A 19,966-nucleotide genomic window follows, 5' to 3' on the forward strand; every position below is an offset into this window, starting at 1 on the left:
CAAAAAAAGATACACTCCCTCGCCCCCTGCTCTTTGATCACCACTGGTTGCAAGGCTGGCCCAAGCTTTTTGGCCACCTGAGGCTAAGGACAAGATAGCGCTGCCTCCTATTCCATGCTCCAAAGCTGATCAAGGTGGCAGGGGGAGGTTCCTTCAGCAGTGATGACAGGAACCTGTCCTCCACCACACCTGAGGGTTGCAGGCTGGCTTAAGGCAAGCAGGGCAGGCTTTGCAGCACACACCTAGCGACTGCCCTCCAACATTGTTTAGCTGTGCACACACACACACTGGCACCTGCTGCCTTACTCCGACAAACGGTAGGACCGGCCCTGAGTGGCTGAGCTGTCGTGATGTCATGGAATGTCCACAGGCCCTCCAAGTGGGGAGCATGGAGACAAGCAAAAGGTTAAGTGACGTCAGAGCATTTTGGTGCTGAAGAAAGAGGAAGAGGATGCAGAAAGAAGTCAAGGCGGTTAAGTGGGGAAAGAAAGACGTGCCAAAGCAGATATCCTGGACTTTGTGCTAGGCAGGGTGTTCTTTCCAGGAAAAGGTGTTTTTACAGGGCCAGGAAGCTTGAGGTGGTAGATGTCACCGACAACTTTTGAATGCTACCTTCAGGCTTCCAACAAAAGCGTTACCAGCCTTCCCCAACTTGGTGCGCATGAAAACTGATCGTGTTCCTTCCAGGACTTGAGCGATGCAGCACCGAAGAAGATTCTAGCATTCGAGAGCAGCCTAAAGCAGGCTTTGCAGTTCTGGATTTCTGGCTAGAAGATGGATTCACTGGGCTCGCTTCCCCAACCACCGGCTGGATTTATGGCTCAGGACTTTCCTGTGCAAAGCAGCGCAGCTCATTGTCTGGAGAATAAGGAAATCTCCGCGTCGTTGGCTCGGCTCATCAACCCTTGAGGTGGCAGCCAAGCTGGAGCGGCTGACGTCTGGGGCGTGAGAAGGCTCAGAAGCCCAGGCAAGACAGGATGCAGGGGTTGCGGGAGAGAGATGAGCAAAAGAAACGTCCGCAAGGAGCGAGCCAGGAGCCAGGTTGTAAATCCTGTCCTGGGCCTCTGATCAGAAATGGGTAAAGCGAGGGTCCTTTCTATTTGTGCATCCTTGATTATTTGTGCTAGTGATGTATGGAAGTGAAGTGAAAGCTGGACCATAAAGAAGGCTGAGCGCCGAAGAATTGATGCTTTTGAGTTATGGTGCTGGAGGAGACTCTCGAGAGTCCCATGGACTGCAGGAAGATCAAACCTCTCCATTCTGAAGGAAATCAGCCCTGAGTGCTCACTGGAAGGACAGGTCCTGAAGCTGAAGCTCCAGTACTTTGGCCACCTCATGAGAAGATAAGACTCCCTGGAAAAGACCCTGATGTTGGGAAAGATGGAGGGCACAAGGAGAAGGGGATGACAGGGGACGAGGTAGTTGGACAGTGTTCTCGAAGCTACCAGCATGAGTTTGACCAAACTGCGGGAGGCAGTGGAAGACAGGAGTGCCTGGCGTGCTCTGGTCCAGGGGGTCACGAAGAGTCGGACATGACTAAATGACTAAACAACAACAACAACAATTATTTGTGTTCACGGTGGTGTGAGAGGGCAGTTATAACGTCATCCCATTTCAATGCTATTTCAGTCTTCGATCTTTAGCGGGAAGAGTCCTGCATTGTAGGGGGTTGGACTAAATGACCTTCATGGTCCTTTCCACCTCCGCAATTCTATTAAATCTGTTGACTGAGCATTCATCCTGATTTAGTTTGCGGTGAAGGGATTTTAATAGCTGCAGACGCACCACAAAGTTAAAGCACATGGGCTCTCCTGCAAAGGATATCGGGCCCTACAATTCTCAGCAGCCTGGCATGCCCCAAAGAGGACCTTAAGGCCCATAAATAACAATACTTCGGAGGTCCCGAGCCTCAAGGAGGTTAGATGAGTCTCAACTAGGGCCAGGGCCTTTTCAGCCCTGGCCCCGACTTGGTGGAACGCTCTGTCACAAGAGACCAGGGCCCTGCGGGACTTGACATCTTTCCACAGGGCCTGCAAGACGGAGCTGGCCTTCGGTTTGGACTCACTCTGACCCCTTATATGGGATTTGGTATATACATTTTCCCTTGGCTTTTTTGCTGGCCCATGTAGGACCAGCATGGATAGCTGGCTCGGGTGAATATCTGATGTTTCCTCTCTTTATGGTCTTGATTTATGGGCTACTACTAAAATGAAGTTGCATTTTAAGCCGTATTTTAATTAACTGTTTTTTCCCCTTTTTCTATTATGTTGTATTGTAATTTATGTGCGGTGTTAGCCGCCCTGAGCCCAGCCCTGGCCGGGGAGGACAGGGTATAAATTATTATTATTATTATTATTATTATTATTATTATTATTATTATTATTGAACTACACTTCCCAGAATTCTTTTTTTGGGGGGAGTCATGCTTTAAAGGCACAGTGAGTACAGTGGGTCAAAGCAAGCGCTATCGTTCCACGCTTCCCTCCTTGCCAAAAGTCTGGTTTTTAGTGGGAAGGTCTGCTGCTCAGGAACCCCAAATCAGCTTCAATCGTGCAGCCTGAATTTGCCAGCATGTGACTGAATCCCCCTCCCCCAAATAAGGGCTGTCTGGACGTGTCCTCAGTCCTCACTCAACTCCAGGGTTGGTGTGCCTGACACTGGAGAAGAATTCGCTGCAGAGGCCTTGACGTCCTTCCTTGTACAGCCACCCAGCTGGTTTTTGTGGGTTTGTGTTATTTTCTTTTTCCAAAGCCAGGAGGAAATTGCTACTGGAGGGCCCTTGTAATACAAACCCATCCTTACAGGTGACAGGAAAAGATAAGGCTGAGAAATCTGGGGGCGAAAACAGAAGCTTCCTGAACTTTTGGGTAACTGCTAGCTCGTTTTCTGGGCAACTGAAGAACCTTGTAAATAATCTGCAAATCTGTTTGTGTGAGAGAGAGATGGAGGAGCCGGCAGAAGGAGTGATACCTCTTTGCTGCTGGAATAGATTGGCTAGAATTAATCTGTGCAGTGTTTTCTAAGGGCAAATCACGGCAGCGGCTTCCCATATTTCCAAGTCACCTCAATCACACTATACATCGAAAGCATGTGGCTTCCCTCAAAGAATCCTGGGAGCTGTAGTTTAGCCGCTCAGAACTATAATTCCCAGCCCCCTTAACAAACTATGGCTCCTGGGATTCGCTGGAGGAAGCCATGACTGTTGAAATGCTATAAGAGCGCTTTAAATGCACAGTGCGGACATGACCTAAGTCAGCTATGTATGCCGACAGAGGGGGACATTAAGGAGCTGAAACCTGGGCCGGCCCTGTCGTTGGACAAGGTGAGGCAAACCACTCTAGGTGGCAGATTTGGGAAGGCCATTTAAGCAAGCAGCCAATTATCCAGGGCCAAAGGAAATGTGATTATGTGCCTTCTCGTCCCTCCAAATCTTCCGCTGGCCAGAGGTGCCCATCCAAAACATTATTCTAAGATGTGGTGATGCTGTCAGATGAGGATTCCACACAGTACTGTGTAAGTTATTATTATAATATGAAAATTAGGGATGTTAACCAGTTAAGAATTAAGTAATTTAGTAAGGGCAATTACACACACACACACAGTCACACACACACACACACACACACACACACAGACACACACACACAGACACACATTAGTTTTTACAGATAATTTCCAAAAATCATATAACATACATTCTTATAACAATTTTCTGGACTTCCATCAACTGCATCTGAAGATTTTCCAATCTTTTCACTTAATCTGCATTTCATAATTTTCAGTATTACTCCTTCACTAATAATTCTTATCATGGTTTTCTCAGCAATAATTCGCATAATCCTCCTTACAAAACTTCTTGCAATCCTACTAGCGTAATCTGTTGATTACAATCGCTTTTCAAATAATTCATATATTTACTCCAGTCCTCTGAGAATCTCTGGTCCCGCAGGTAGGGGCACTTACCAGGTCTATACATAGCCTTCAGGCGTTCAGAGTGCTTCCCGTGTATCACAGAATCATAGAATCATAGAATTGTAGAGTTGGAAGGCACCCCAAAGGTCATCTATTCCAACCCCCTGCAATGCAGGAATCAGCCTTCCCCAACCAGGCGCCCTGCAGTTATTTTGGACTGCAATTTGGACTTACCATGTTGACTGGGGCTGATGGGAGTTGGAATCCAACACCCATCACCTCACCATCCTTACAATAGTGGTTTGTTGCTGTTTTCTTTCAAAGGCCGTGTTCCCTTGGAATTAATCTGTTGGCAACTGCACGCCGGCAGTGGATAGCGACAGAACGTAAGTGGGTTAGGCTGTGTCCAAAACTGAGTGTGGACAGGACCCAAACCAGAAAAAGGGGGTCGCTCCTTCCCTCTCTATCTTGGCAATGGTAGGGCGGAAGGCAGGGGTGTCAACAGCAGTTGGAGTCAGTGCCAGTGACAGGCAGAAGCAGCCGATTCTAGATTGGTACCCATCTTCTCTGCAAATTTCTACTGAAACGGAGGAGGGAGAAGATGACAGGCTGCGCTACTCTCTGAATTGGTCAAAAGCAAGAGGGCAGAGAGGTGTGGGGCTGGCTGCAGGCAGGCTGAGTTTGGTAGGACAGTGCCCCCTACACCCCCATGGAGCAGCCTTCAGGGACTCAGACCCATGCCTGGCTTGCTAAAAGACTGTCTTTCTGATGGGTCAAAAAATAGCTACTGCTGTTGGAGTGGCATACGAAGGATGAACAAGAATTCTCATCGCAAAATATTGGAAGACACAAGATTTACCCACTCTGGAAGAATGGCAGATGAAGATAATTGATTACATGGGACTGGCAGAAATGATCGGCAGAATCCGAGACCAGGGAAAAGAGTCGGCGGAAGAGGACTGGAGGAAATTTAAAGACTATTTACAGAAATATTGCAAAATTAATGAATGCTAGAATGATGGACTGAAATTAAGTGGTTACCAGTTGTAATGCAAAGGCTGAGTGATAAGCTAAAATAATCCATATTAAGTTACAATAAGAATTTGCTGAATTAAGATTTGATTTGGAATACAAAAGGGGGAGGTGAGAGGAGGTTCGAGACATAAGGTAACGGAAATAAGTGATCGGAATTATATTTGTTTTATTTTGTTTAAAATTGTGTGTTTTTGATATTTTTGTATTTTGTTTTTTTCTTTTTCTTTTGTGTATTATTTATCTCTTTTTTGTGGTGTCTATGCTTGTATTGAATTGAAAACCTTAATAAATATTTATAAAAAAGAAAAAGAAAAAGAAAAACAACAACAAAGGATGAACAAGTTAAATTGGTTATGATTGATTGGGCAAGAGATGTGGGACATAATATAATGATGGAGGACTGGGAGAGGTTATGGAGGAAAGGGGTTAAGTTCACTGCATGTACAATGTTAAAGGAAAATATTATGAAGATGATGTATAGATGGTACTTGAGCCCTGTAAAACTAGCAAAGATTTATCACAATAGTGATAACCTTTGTTGGAAATGTAAAGAAAAAGAAGGTACTTTTTTCCATATGTGGTGGACTTGTCCCAAAGTGAAAGACTTCTGGGAGAAGATTTATAAACTGGGAAAAAAGGTTGAAATATACATTTATTAAGAAACCAGAGGCATTTCTTCTTGGAATAACAGGTTTAGAATTGCCCAAGAAATATGTTAAATTATTTTTGTATGCCACAACGGCCGCCCAAATATTACTTACTAAAGATTGGAAAACACAAGCACTGCCAACAGTGGAAATTGGCAGATGAAGGTGATGGACTTTTCGGAGCTAGCTGACCTGACTGGAAGAATCCACGACCAAAAAGAAGAGGAGTTTCAAGAGGACAGGAGGAAATTCAAGGACTATTTGAATAAATGTTGTAATATAAAAAAATTAGAAATTACTTGAAAGAAACAAATAGGCCTAGGATTAAATTAAGTTATAATTAAATAAATGGGATCTAGAATGTTAAGAAAAGTGAATAAGATGGACTATAATTGGAAATTGTTTTAGTTTAATAATGATATCGGAAAGCTGTTACCTTTAATTACAAGGAAACTCAGAAGGGAGGGATTTGAGGAAGTCAACCAAGATGTTTAAAAGGTTGGATATGTGAAGAATTATTTCGTATTTTTCGCTCTATAGGACGCACTTTTTCCTCTTCAAAAATGAAGGGGAAATGTGCGTGCGTCCTATGGAGCGAAGACGCCATAGCCCCGCGACCCTCTCCCGGCTGGAGAAGTGACGCGCGGCTATGGCAGGAACCTCTTTAGCCGCGTGCCACCTCTCCAGCTGGGAGACTGTGCGTGGGGCTAAAGAAGCCATAGCCCCACGACCCTCTCCCAGCTGGAGAGGTGACGCGCGACTATGGCAGCAGCCTCTCTGCTGCGCGACTTTCCGCTGCTCCCCGACCTGCTCTTTGGGGCTGGTGATGGGCTTCCCCCCGCCAGCCCCAAACAGCAGGTCAAAAAGAACGTGAAGCCTGGAGAGCGAGAGGGGTCAGTGCGCACCGACCCCTCTCGCTCTCCAGGCTTCCAAGGTAGCCGCCTGAAGGTGACTGAACGCACCTTAAATGGCACCTTGTTTTAGAGGGGGGAAACAAGGGTGGGGGAATTCTCCCCCTCTCTGCACAGCGCCTCCTGCCACTTCACTGAAGGGGCACTGGGCAGAGAGGGGGAGAATTTTTTCTTCTTCTTCTCCCCCCTCTAAAACAAGGTGCGTCCTATTGTCCGGTGCGTCCTATGGTGCGAAAAATACGGTAAGTTTGTTGTTATTGTTTATTGTCCCCCCCTTCCCCCCTTTCTTTTTCTGTTTTTGTGTATCATTTTGCTTTGTGGTTTGTGTTATCACTGTGGAAAATCTAATAAAAAATTATTTAAAAAATAAATAGCTACTGCTGTTTGTGAGAAGTGGGAGCCAGGATTTGATCTATGGCTAGGACGGATCTTTGGGCGAGGCCACGCTGCTCTACCCATCTCCGCTACTCTGCGTACCCAGAGCAACAGGCCTGAGAAGAGAGAAACGAGGCGGCGTCATTCATCTAATTAAGACGGCGGAAGATGCCACCTCATCAGGAACGTGCTTAACGAGAAAACCGGAGCAAAACACAGAGGGAAGCATTGGGAAATAGGAAAGGGGTGGTCGAGCCCATAAACACATTGTACCCTGAAGCACAATGCAGGCTTCCTCTGCGGGGACGGGGCCATTGTTCAGAGGGGGAGGCGCAATAAAGTCCCTTCCCAATTGCTCGGGAGAACAGGAAAAGCAGCAATTAAAAACTGGGCGTCGGGACAAGCCGCGGTCTCCTGCGACGGAGAAAAAGGGGAATGGGGGTGGTTTAGTGGAAGGGCCCTTCTGCAAGTGTGATCGTATTACTTGAGGTCAATCCTTTCAAAAAGGAAAAGCGGTGTAGTTGGAGACAGTGGAAGGAGGGCAGTTGTAGGATGAAACACAACATGCGAGTCCATCCTCAGTATGGGTGAAAAGAAGTTCAATAATGCATCTGGTGCATTAGCCAGATGGGTAAAGCCTGCCATTGCATGTCCTCTCCCCACAACCCCATAAAACTCCGTATTTTCTCACTGTGTAGAGCATCAGCCAAGCCCTTCCTTCAGTCACAAACATGTCTGCAATGCTGGAATATCCTTCCATTCAATAATGCTTGCCATCTTTCTATCACCTTTGGTGGACCTGCCCAAAGATCAAAGCCTTTTGGGAAATGATCTATAATGAAATTAAAAAAGTCCTTAAGTGGACATTTATAAAGAAACTGGAGGCTTTTCTCTTGGGCATGGTCGGCCAGTTGGTGTCAAGGAAGGATAGGACTTTTTTTATGTATGCGACCACAGCAGCAAGGATCCTGTTGGCAAAGTATTGGAAGATGCAAGAACTACCTACTCTGGAAGAATGGCAGACAAAGGTGATTGACTTTATGGGACTGGCAGAGATGACCGGCAGAATCCGCGACCAGGGGAAAGAGACAGTGGAAGAGGACTGGAAGAAATTTAAAATATATCTTAAAAATTGTTGTAAAATTGAGGACTGACAAGATGTCTAGGGGTAAGAAATAGAGAATTACAGCTGTAAACATTAACATTAAGGAAATTTAAAGAAAACTACTAGAGAAATTGACTGAAGGGTTGCTAAAGAGTTGTAAAACAAGGATGCAGTGAAAGGGAGGTATGGGGAAGTCATGTTTTTAAATGTTTTTGTTTTGTGTTTTGTTTGTCTTTTTGTTAAAAAACCAATAAAAATTATTATTAAAAAAAAAAAACAATAATGCTTGCCATCTCCACCTAGCTGTGGTTGCGATGGGAAATTACCACACTGGCCAACAGTTCTGCAGTCATTAATATAATGGTACCTTGGGTTAAGGACGCGGGTGGCACTGTGGGTTAAACCACAGAGCCTAGGACTTGCCGATCAGAAGGTCGGCGGTTCGAATCCCTGCGACGGGGTGAGCTCCCGTTGCTCGGTCCCTGCTCCTGCCCACCTAGCAGTTCCAAAGCACGTCCAAGTGCAAGTAGATAAATAGGTACCGCTCCAGCAGGAAGGTAAACAGCGTTTCCGGGTGCTGCTCTGGTTTGCCAGAATTGGCTTAGTCATGCTGGCCACATGACCCGGAAACTGTACGCCGGCTCCCTCGGCCAGTAAAGCGAGATGAGCGCCGCAAACCCAGAGTCGGTCACGACTGGACCTAATGGTCAGGGGTCCCTTTACCTTTTACCTCGGGTTAAGTAATTAATTCGTTCCGTTGGTCCGTCCTTAACCTGAAATTGTTCTTAACCTGAAGCACCACTTTAGCTAATGGGGCCTCCTGCTGCCACTGCACCGCCAGAGCACAATTTCTGTTCTCATCCTGAAGCAAAGTTCTTAATCTTAGGTACTATTTCTGGGTTAGCGGAGTCTGTAACCTGAAGCGTATGTAACCCGAGGTACCACTGTATTCCCCCCCCTCTCTCTCTCACACCCACCCACCCACTGGGCTGTTCAAATGGGATAATGCCTGCTCTTCCTTCAGTCCTCACCTCAGTGGAACACTTTAAGAATAACCTCCCTTGTGCCATTCATTCACACAACATACCCGTATCACGGTCTCTTGCAACCTGAAGTTCCCTCAGTGGGCAATTCCTGTTCTCCTTTCCAGTCCCATTTCAATGTGACTGTATCCTACAGGTGACTACAACAGAATTCCCACCCCAGCTCCGTTGCTGCACCTACCCCCATTGCAATGGGACATTTCTCCTGGCGGGAGTGCATGCCGCATTCTCCTGTTGGAGAAGATCCCTGCCTGCAACAGGTCTCCCTTTAGGCTCATTCGCCTTTCACAACCCAGCAAAACCATCTCAAGACACAATGCCTATTTGCCCTCCAATTCCATTGCAAAGGAATGTTCCACCGCCAGCCAAGGATGTTTTGCAACAGAGCATTCACGGCTGCAATGGAGTGCCCCTGAAATGGGCAGAGGCCGCACTTCCCTTCCTCCTAATGAAACTGGTCCACAGGGCATCTCAAACTGGGGTCCGTGGACCACCAGTGGCCTGTGAGCATCATTCAGGTGGTCTGGAGTGGGCCTGCAAAAATACAATTAAAAATCATACAACATCTAGCGCAGTGCATGATACGTGCTACAAAAGGCAGGCAAATTCATAAGTGTCCGCCAAGACCAGGGGTCAGCAAACTTTTTCAGTAGGGGACCGATCCACGGTCCCTCAGACCTTGTGGGGGGCTGGACTAGTTTTTTTTGGGGGGGGGATGAGTGAATTCCTATGCCCCACACATAACCCAGAGATGCATTTTAAATAAAAGGACACATTCTACTCATGTAAAAACACGCTGATTCCCGGACTCTCCGCGGGCTGGATTTAGAAGGCGATTGGGCCGGATCTGGCCCCCGGGCCTTAGTTTGCCTACCCATGGCCAAGACCCTCAGCGATTTTCAAGCACTCTGGAGGACAAGGGCAGTTTGGGAACCATCAGAACAGAACATTTTCTTACTGTCATTGACCAACAGCTTATTGTCATTGACCAACCACAGTGGTACCTCAGGTTAAGTACTTAATTCGTTCCGGAGGTCTGTACTTAACCTGAAACTGTTCTTAACCTGAAGCACCACTTCAGCTAATGGGGCCTCCTGCTGCTGCCGCGCCGCCGGAGCACAATTTCTGTTCTCATCCTGAAGCGAAGTTCTTAACCTGAAGCACTATTTCTGGGTTAGCAGAGTCTGTAACCTGAAGTGTATGTAACCTGAAGCGTATGTAACCCGAGGTACCACTGTACTGGGTAATAGAATCATAGAGTTGGAAGGAACCCAGAGGTTCATCTGTTCTAAACCCCTACAATGAAGGAATCTCAACGAAAGCATCCCTGACAGATGTCCATCCAACCTCTGCTTAAAAACCTTCAAGGAAGGAGAGTCCACCACCTCCCAAGGATGTCCGTCCACTGTCCTAACACTTCTTACTGGCTGAAAGTTCTTGTCATGGGTCAGGAGTCAGCTTCACCTGCCGAACAGCAGCCTGAAGGAGGAGAAGGCGGAATGATGCCACCCGCAGCTGATCAGCCTTCAACAACAGGAGAAGGCACTGATGAGAACTAGCTGGCTTCAGCCTTCTTAAGCAGAGCTCTCAGCAGCAGTCAGATGCTGGTTCCTGGCCCTGCCTTGCTGTGTCCTGCTCTCCATCTAGACCCTTCTCTCTGTGATCATCTGGATTCCCTGACCTCTGGGTCCCCTGACTTCATATGTGGATTCTGCTCTCAGGCAAGTGTTCCTTGGAGACTCCTATCCCCTTCTAGATCAGCAACAGGGCCCGGACGGGGCTATGACAGCTCTTCCTTATGTTTAGTCAGAACCTCCTTTCTCATAACTTGACACCCATCACAATGCATTACCTGCCGCAGGGGGTGAGGAACGTGTGTGCCTTCAGATGTTGTCATATTACAACTCCCATCACCTTTGATGACTGCTGGCTGATGGGAGCTGGAGTCCAAGAACATCTGGAGGGCCACAGGTTTTCCCAACCCCGATCTACCGAACATCTCTTTGTTGTCCTAGGATATTCTTCTCCTTAGCCACCGCTGAGACCTTCCCTGTCTACCTTGTGGCCGCCCAAGTACTCACCCTGACCAGACGGGCTCTCTTGACCAAATCGTTAAGCTTCCTCAGGGCAGAATTCCGGGGCAGGTTCTGGATGTCCGTGAACAAGTCCTGCTCCTCGAGCTCAAATAACCGTCGGTTATCGGAGATCATCAGGGGCTCCGACCAGAAGGACCCGATGTAGACACGCAGCACCTCGGGTGTGTTGAACACTTTGCCCAGCGACCACATGAGGGCGCCGTAGACCCGCATCAGCTGCTGCGTCTCCACCATGTCGGCCTTGTTCAGGACCACCCGGATCTTGTCCTCGTTGCCCTTGAGGGCCCGGATGGCCTCCGAGAACTCGTCTGAGATCTCCAGCTTGTGGGCGTCAAAGAGGAGGATGATGAGGTCCACGCGCTCGGCAAACCACTGCAACACCGCCGGGAAGTCGTAGCCTGCGGAGGAGAAGAGAGAGCCTTGTGGAATAATGTGGGATGTGAAACACAGAGCAGTCAAGTACAACATCCCTAGAGTGGACATAAAAAGGGGATGTCTGGACCAGCCAGTTAGAACTTCCTGCTTCCTCCTAGGCTGGGACAGACTTCCTCTACGTGTGACCAGAGGTGGGCGTGGCCTCACCTGTGCAGGTAACTAAAGCATAGGACTGGCCGCCATCTCTCTCTTTGACTACATTCGTCGAAGAAGCAACATCAGCTTAGCCTAAGATGCTCTTGGCTTCCAGCTAAGAGAGGTCAAAGGGACTATCTCTTTATGGGATAGATTCCAGGTATATTATTTTTGTAACTTAAGTCTGCCTTCTGGGATCCATCTGTGAACAGAATGAGTAAGTGAGTAAACTCTTTTAATACTTTTATAGAAGACTGTGTCGTGTCTATTTGTTTTATGAGGGACTAAAGGGGAAATTACCAGGTACGGTGGTGCCTCGCAAACGAAATTAATCCGTTCCGTGAGGCTCTTCGAATAGTGGTTTTTTCATCTTGCGAAGCAAGCCCATTGACAGCTTAGCGGATTAGCGCTATTAGCGGTTTAGCGGCTTTTAGCGGATCAGCTGATAAGCGGCTTAGGAAAAGGGGGGGAAGGGGGGAAAGCCGCAGGAACTCGCAAGACATTTCGTCTTGCGAAGCAAGCCCATAGGGAAATTCATTTTGCGAAGCGCCTCCAAAACGGAAAACCCTTTCGTCTAGCGGGTTTTCCGTCTTGCAAGGTGTTCGTCTTGCGGGACACCACTGTAACTTATTTTAGAGGCTTTAGCAAGCCTGAGCAAACGCATCCGCTGTGCAAGTTTAAAAGGGGAATGTTACTCTGCTAAATTGTTGAACTTGTTAACACAAGTTGGAAAGGATATAATTAAACAATATATCCTCTCCTGCATCCCTGAACATTCGCACAAATAAGAGGTTATTTTGCACACACACACCCCTGCAAAGTGGCATCTTGGCTCACTTTCAGGGAAAGAAGCAGCTTAACAGCGGTTGCTGCCATTTTTATTTTTTAATTTTTATTTATGCTTTTCAGGTTTATACATTTCACTGATTTTACAATCATTTTAACATTTCAAAACTCTACTTTCTTCCCCCTCTTTCTGCGGTTCTTTAAATTTATTTTTAGTATTTTCTGCATATCCAAATTAACTTAATTTGCTCATTCATCTGCTTTAAATATATACTCTTATCAAACTACAGGTCAATACAATAATCCTGCCAATGTTCTTATCCATATACAATTTATCTGTAAATATTCAATCAATCGTTTCCATTCTTTAATAAAAAGTCTGTTATCTTGATTTCTTATTCTTCCAGTTGCCATTTCTGCATATTCCATAAGTTTTTGTATCCATTCTTCCTTTGCTGGGACTGCTGCTTCTTTCCATTTTTGGGTGAGTAACGTTCTTGCCACTGTAGTAGCATACATAAATAAATTTCTATACAATTTAGATAGTTCTGTCCCTATATTTCCCAAAAGGGTTGCTGCCATTTTTGAAGCTTCAGCTGCAAACAGACTCTGCCTTTAAGGCACATGACTCTCCCAAAGAATCCTGGGAATGGTAGTTTGCCCCTCAACAGAACAACAATTCCCAGGACCCTTAATAAACTACAGTTCCCAGAATTCTTTGGGGGGAAGCTATGTCCTCTAAATGTGCATGGAATGTGCTTTAGATCTATGGTGTGGATCTGCATCTTGCCGGACCAATGGCCTGTTGTCTTACTACTGTCTGCAAATCCATAGCTGGCTGTGGATTTGATAGGAGTCTTTTCACACCCTACCCAGAGCCTCCAAGGATCAAATCTGGGGCCCCTCTGTTTTTTTCCTTCGCTCTTTGTCTCCACCCTTAATAAAGCTTCTTAATTTAGAATCTAGGGTTTGACTGTAAACATTAAGACATCTCAAGGATTTTTGCATTGCGTGCCAAACTGCTGTTTCGTACTACAGTATGGAATGGGTTGAACTCGCTCAGTGGCAAGTCCTGGGGAGTTAGCTGGTGTTTTCTACCACCACAGACCGAAGGTTGCCAGTCTTGTTCCCCTTGGTCAAGACCCTAAAAGGCAAGGATAGCCAATGTAGCGCCTTCCATATGCTTTGGATTACAGCTCCCATGATCCCTGACCATTCATCATGCTGGCTGGGGCTGATGGGATTTGGAGTCTAACACCACCGCCATGTTGGCTGCCCCTGATCTAAAGTGATCTGAGGGGGTAATGTCAGCTATTAAGTACAGTGGTACCTTGGTTTACGAACTGAATCTGTTCTGGAAGTCCATTCTTAAACCAAGGCGTTCTTAAACCAAGGCGTGCTTTCCCATAGCAGCGAGGGACTCAATTTACAAATGGTGGGATTGTAACGAAGTTAAAAAAGTTTTGAGAAATGATATACAATGAACTGAAGAAAATGTTCCATCTAACATTTGTTAAGAAACCTGAAGCATTTTTGTTAGGGATTGTAGGAAAAGACCTGCCAAGGAAGCTGAAAAATATCTTTATGCACGCAACAACGGCGGCAAGAGTCTTAATAGCACAAGGATGTAAGAACGAGGAAATCCCGACTAAAGAACTATGGCAAGGGAAACTGATGGACTACGCAGAATTGGCAAAATTGACACATAAACTACGGGACAAGGGTAACTGTGACTTTAAAGATGAATGTGAACCCTTTACAAAGTACTGAAAGAAACAACAAAGTGAACTGGACTCCTTGGCAGGTTTTGAATAAACACTCGCAAACTTTTTATTGACAATAACCAGTCAGATATATTAACGATCATTACAGTTTTGTAACATGCAGAGAATAGCAGTTGTAGAGAAACCAGAGATTGGAGCTGAGGGAAGTCAGGGGGAGAGGGGGGGGGGGTTATTACATGGGGGGGGGGGAAATGGGGGAGGAATCAAGGATGATATGTTTTAAGATAATATGTTTTGTTTAAACTCTATCTGTGCACAATTATATACCCCTCGGTCATGTCCCCTACTCCCAGCAACCTGGGTGCCCCTCTTCCTGTCCAGGAAAGCAGTTCGCCCCCCCCCCAGCCTCTGTCCCGGACTCTCCTTCTCAGCCCCCTCCCTCTTCTCCATCCCTGCCAAATCTAAACAAGCTCTGCAGCTTTCGTAGCTGTTGGATCAGAGCCACCCCTCTCAGCCTCTCTCACCCGCCCCTTGGCAGCCGAAGTTCAGAAGGGCTTGTTCCACAGCACCAAAAAAGGAAACCGAGCCGTTCCATAGGAAAGTCTGAGCAATGAGCCCTCATTGTTCTGACCGATGAAAGAAAAATAATAAAGATAGGAGATCTTAAATAAAAGAGGCAGGGTTGGCCGGCCACGCAGCCTTATCTTAGAGAAGCACCGGCGGGAAAAGGGGTTGCCAGAGGTCACCCGAACGATGGCGCATGCATTGCCCAAGTGGAATATGCTGCTCCGGATTGGTGTCACAAGACAGAGATACAGAAGGTCAAGACAAAGGAACCATTCTCTGCTCCCTGGTTTGCCCCCGGGGCAGGCCTGGAAAGGGTGGCGGGACAGGGTTTAAGCCCGTGTGAGCTCTGGCAGAGGGGCAGGGTCCCTTTTTGAACATCGCAGCTCAGCCCCCTGGAATATGCGCTACAATAACAAAAGGTGAAGGTGCCCCTGAGTGTGTGCAGAGTGCATTTTGCCTCACCACTGAGCAGCTAGAGCCAGGCTGGGGGGGGGGCTGCCCCAGTATTTCAGGAATTAACTACTGCAGCATGGGAGTCCAGACAGGAAACTGAAAGTCATGGCTAATGGGCCCTTGTTACCTTGTCAGCTACTGCATTCCCAGTGAATTTTGCAAGCCACATAAACTCTCCCTTCTTGCACACAAGAGCGGGTTTAAAATAAATATATATATCGAGATTGCCTGCAAATTACGAGTTTACAAAGTGCCGCTTTTTCAGGTTTCTTTCCTTTCCCCTTCTGGTTTATTAGCACACCATTCAGTCAGTGATAAGGGGCCAACTTTCTAGGCAGGCAGCCCATGCCAGCGCCTGCCCTCTGGGTGATAGCAGGCTCCAGGGCTCTGGCCAGATCCAGACCCATTTGATGAGCAGTCTGTGGCTGGCAGAGGAAGATCTGGCCCAGGAGAAGAGTGGGTGTTTAAGGAGCGAATGTATCTCCTTGGAGAAGGAATTTCCACCCTTCCCTAGTTTATTTAGTAAAGCAGAGGAGGTGGTGTGAAAACAAATGTTTCTAAGTCTTTCCTGCAAAATGTAACTGACTCAATGGAATCTGAGCAGACAGACACACCCAGGGCTGCCAGATGCACAAGAATTCTCATGCATGACTCCTGGTGTGAGATGTGAGGTTATTTGCATTCCTGTACATGGAAGTTGTCTTTGTCCATGGAGTTTTCTTGGCAGGGATACTGGAGTGGCTTGCCGGTTCCTCCTCCATAGCTATGGCTATGGTTTTCCCAGTAGTGATGTATGGAAGTGAGAGCTGGACCATAAAGAAGGCTGGTCGCCGAAGAATTGATGCTTTTGAATTCTGGTGCTGGAGGAGACTCTTGAGAGTCCCATGGACTGCAAGAAGATCAAACCTCTCCATTCTGAAGGAAATCAGCCCTGAGTGCTCACTGGAAAGACAGATCCTGAAGCTGAGGCTCCAAGACTTTGGCCACCTCATGAGAAGAGAAGACTCCCTGGAAAAGACCCTGATGTTGGGCAAGATGGAGGGCACAAGGAGAAGGGGACGACAGAGGACAAGATGGTTGGATAGTGTTCTTGAAGCTACCAGCATGAGTCTGACCAAACTGCGGGAGGCAGTGGAAGACAGGAGTGCCTGGCGTGCTCTGGTCCATAGGGTCACGAAGAGTCGGACATGACTAAATGACTAAACAACAACAACACATGGAAGTTGGAGATTTCAGGGCCACTCAATTGACTGGTGGGCAGTGCCCCCGAATCTTACGGCATAGCTAGTTTCAAGCAGAGGTGCTGCCAAAGTTCAGAATGGCCTGGTTCAAAATGCCGGTGTGGTGCAGTGGTTAGAGGGCTGGACTAGGACCTGGGAAAACTCGGGTTCGAATTCCCACTCGGCCACGAAGCTCACAGGGTGACCTTGGGCCAGTCGCTTCCTCACAGCCTCCCTTACTTCACAGGCCTGTGGGGGTTAAATGAGGAGAGGGAGAGGACCATCTATGCCACCTTTAGCTTCTTGGAGAAATAAGCAGGATATAAATGCAACGAATAAGTTGTCCGATTGGCAACAACTCATGTGCTTTAAGAAACTGAGCACCACATCCCTGAGGTCTTCTCCTACTGAGACGGTACAAGAGGATTCTCCGTGTGTGCGGCCAGACTGAGCGTTGCTGCTCTGGATGATATTCTTGTTGTTCACTGTAAGATTATGTGACCAGACCATGTAACCGAGCAGCTTTTGACTTGGCAAATACAGTGGTACCTCGGGTTAAGAACTTAATTCATTCCGGAGGTCCGTTCTTAACCTGAAACCGTTCTTAACCTGAGGTACCACTTTAGCTAATGGGGCCTCCTGCTGCCGCCGCCACGCGATTTCTGTTCTCATCCTGAAGCAAAGTTCTTAACCCAAGGTACTATTTCTGGGTTAGCAGAGTCTGTAACCTGAAGCGTCTGTAACCCGAGCTACCACTGTATCTTCTCAATATGGGCCAGCTCTTTCCATTGTTTCTCACTGCCCTCCATCCAGATCTTTGTTTCCAGGCTCGTTGTTTCGGGAGAAGGGAAGGGGTGCCCTATAGTTCCTAAGAGTCAATGCCATAAGGTGCATTTGTGCAGCACCATTCAATATTATTTGCTGTGACTCGCAGGTGAGGAAGAGTACAGTGGTACTTCAGGTTACAGAAGCCTCAGGTTACAGACGCTTCAGGTTACAGACTCCGCTAACCCAGAAATAGCACCTCGGGTTAAGAACTTTGCTTCAGGATGAGAACAGAAATCGCGCAGCGGGAGGCCCCATTAGCAAAAGTGGTATCTCAGGTTAAGAACGGTTTCAGGTTAAGAATGGACCTCCAGAACGAATTAAGTTCTTAACCCGAGGTACCACTGTACTGTTGTGCTCAGATCCTGGTTTGGGGCTTTCGACAGACCTCTGGTTGGCCACTGTGAGAGCAGGCTCTTTTTAGGCACTAACGTTATCTGCTGGGATGAACTCTTGATAATGCTAATAATCTGGACCTGCCAGGCCTGTGGAATCGCAAACAGCAGCAAATTTCAGCAACCAGCAGAGCAGCCATGATAGGCCAAAGTGCATCAGTCATAGCTCAGAGGCGGAACATCCGTTCTTCATGCAGAAGGCCTTTGGATCAACCTACTGCCTCTCTAGGTAAAGGCTGGCAATGGCCCTTTCCTAAAATCCCGGAGAGCCATGCTAGGAAATACTGACTCAGTAGAAGCCAGCTTCCTATGTGCCACTTTGTGCATCAAACAAAGCACTGTTGTGCAGTTAAACCAATCGATTTGCGTCGGTTATAATTGGAAGCGCGTGGTTTTGCATCGTGGCGTCGTGTCTCGCTGGGTTTTGCTAATGAACAAATCCAAATCCCGATTGGGAAACCCAGTTAACTTTGGCGCATAGGCTTGGATTAGATTGCCAAATTAGCAGGGGAAAGGGGAGTTTCCCTCCACCAAGATGCTGAAGAAATACCAAGCAAATTCTGAACTGAACAGGGAAGGGTTTCCAGCAGAAGAGGGAGTGTGGAATGTGCTGGGTTGGCTGGAGAGGGGGATGGTGGTGAACCGCCCCCCCTCGCCCCAGCTTTTATTGCTGTTGCTGCATCTAGAGTTGTTTTGCTGTGCAAAAGAGAAGGAGGGGAACCCTGCACATTTTTATACAAGATAAGGAAGAACACGGCAGCCCTGCCCTTCCAAGGCATTTTTCTTTGGTTTGTGCAATCACTGATACTGTGTTGTTATGTACTGAGTTGAATAGGATCCCGAATGCAGCAGTCTGATTGGTCCTAGAACAATAGGATCCCGAATGCAGCAGTCTGATTGGTCCTAGAACAATAGGATCCCGAATGCAGCAGTCTGATTGGTCCTAGAACAATAGGATCCAGAATGCAGCAGTCTGATTGGCCCTAGAACAATAGGATTCAGAATGCAGCCGTCTGATTGGTCCTAGAACAATAGGATCCCGAATGCAGCAGTCTGATTAGTCCTAGAACAATAGGATCCAGAATGCAGCAGTCTGATTGGCCCTAGAACAATAGGATTCAGAATGCAGTAGTCTGATTGGTCCTAGAACAATAGGATCCAGAATGCAGCAGTCTGATTGGCCCTAGAACAATAGGATTCAGAATGCAGCCGTCTGATTGGTCCTAGAACAATAGGATCCCAAATGCAGCAGTCTGATTAGTCCTAGAACAATAGGATCCAGAATGCAGCAGTCTGATTGGCCCTAGAACAATAGGATTCAGAATGCAGTAGTCTGATTGGTCTTAGAACAATAGGATCCAGAATGCAGCAGTCTGATTGGCCCTAGAACAATAGGATTCAGAATGCAGCCGTCTGATTGGTCCCAGAACAATAGGATCCAGAATGCAGCAGTCTGATTGGTCCGCAGGAGCCACCCAATCCAGCTCCAGGTGGAAGTGAATCCGCAACCTGATTGGCCTACAGGAGAATCCTAGAATTAGCCAATCACGTGGGGCCCATTGTATAAATAATGTATATAAAGCAGACATTTCGGGGGAACTTCCATTCCTCCTCACCACTATGAGCTGAATAAAGAGCATGAAATCAACTCTCGACTCCGAGTATATTTCATGTGTTTTCATTTGTTGGAAGCTGCCCAGAGTGGCTGGGGTAACCCAGCCAGATGGGAGGCATATAAATAAATTGTTGTTGTTGTTAGTGATGGTGGTGGTGCAGGGAAAACCAGATACAAGGCAGCAGAGGAAGATGTCCAGGGCCCCCAGTTAGCAGAATGAGTAGGAGGGCACCTCCACCTGCAGCAAAGACTGCCTTACCATAGTTTGGCTGCGCAAACACACCATGCATTTCAAGCACGTAACCTCCCCCAAAGGATCCTGGGAACTGTAGTTTGATAAGGGTGCTGGGAATAGCGGCTCTGCAAGGGATAAACTACAGCTCCCAGGGTTATTTGGGGGAAAGCCATGCACATTAAAGGTGCTTTAAGTGTACAGGGCGTGCGCAGCCTGCGCCTTGGTGCCAGGCAAAAAGGAATCTTTGTATATTAGAAAGATTATGAAGCCCACAGGTGCGTTTCCAAAGCCAGATGGTTGCCTTTTGGAGCTTTTGAGCGAAGGCTGGCAGCGGCAACGGCGCATCCCCGAGAAAGAGCCGTAATTCACTTTGAAGGGCAGGCGGCTGACTCCGGCTTGTGCCGACTCGCTGCGAGGATTTCCTCTCTGCTCAGGAATCCCATGGATCCCTG

The 19,966-nt window shown here is 47.2% G+C and overlaps 1 protein-coding gene across 2 annotated transcripts in view; it reads right to left on the reverse strand.

The window, feature by feature from the left end:
• The window catches only part of EHD2 (EH domain containing 2), a 49,694-nt gene that overhangs the window by 8,966 nt on the left and 20,762 nt on the right, over positions 1–19,966 (reverse strand). For both annotated transcript variants that reach the window (XR_014567754.1, XM_083753970.1), the window contains exon 3: positions 11,110–11,522. Coding sequence is in view for 1 of the 2 variants with exons in the window: in XM_083753970.1 (XP_083610096.1) it covers positions 11,110–11,522 (413 nt within the window). In the remaining variant the exon portion in view is untranslated. The remainder of the gene's footprint in view (positions 1–11,109; positions 11,523–19,966) is intronic.

The sequence above is a fragment of the Podarcis gaigeae genome (genome assembly GCF_964106915.1).
Source record: "Podarcis gaigeae genome assembly, chromosome: 8".
NCBI classification, from domain to species: Eukaryota; Metazoa; Chordata; class Lepidosauria; order Squamata; family Lacertidae; genus Podarcis; species Podarcis gaigeae.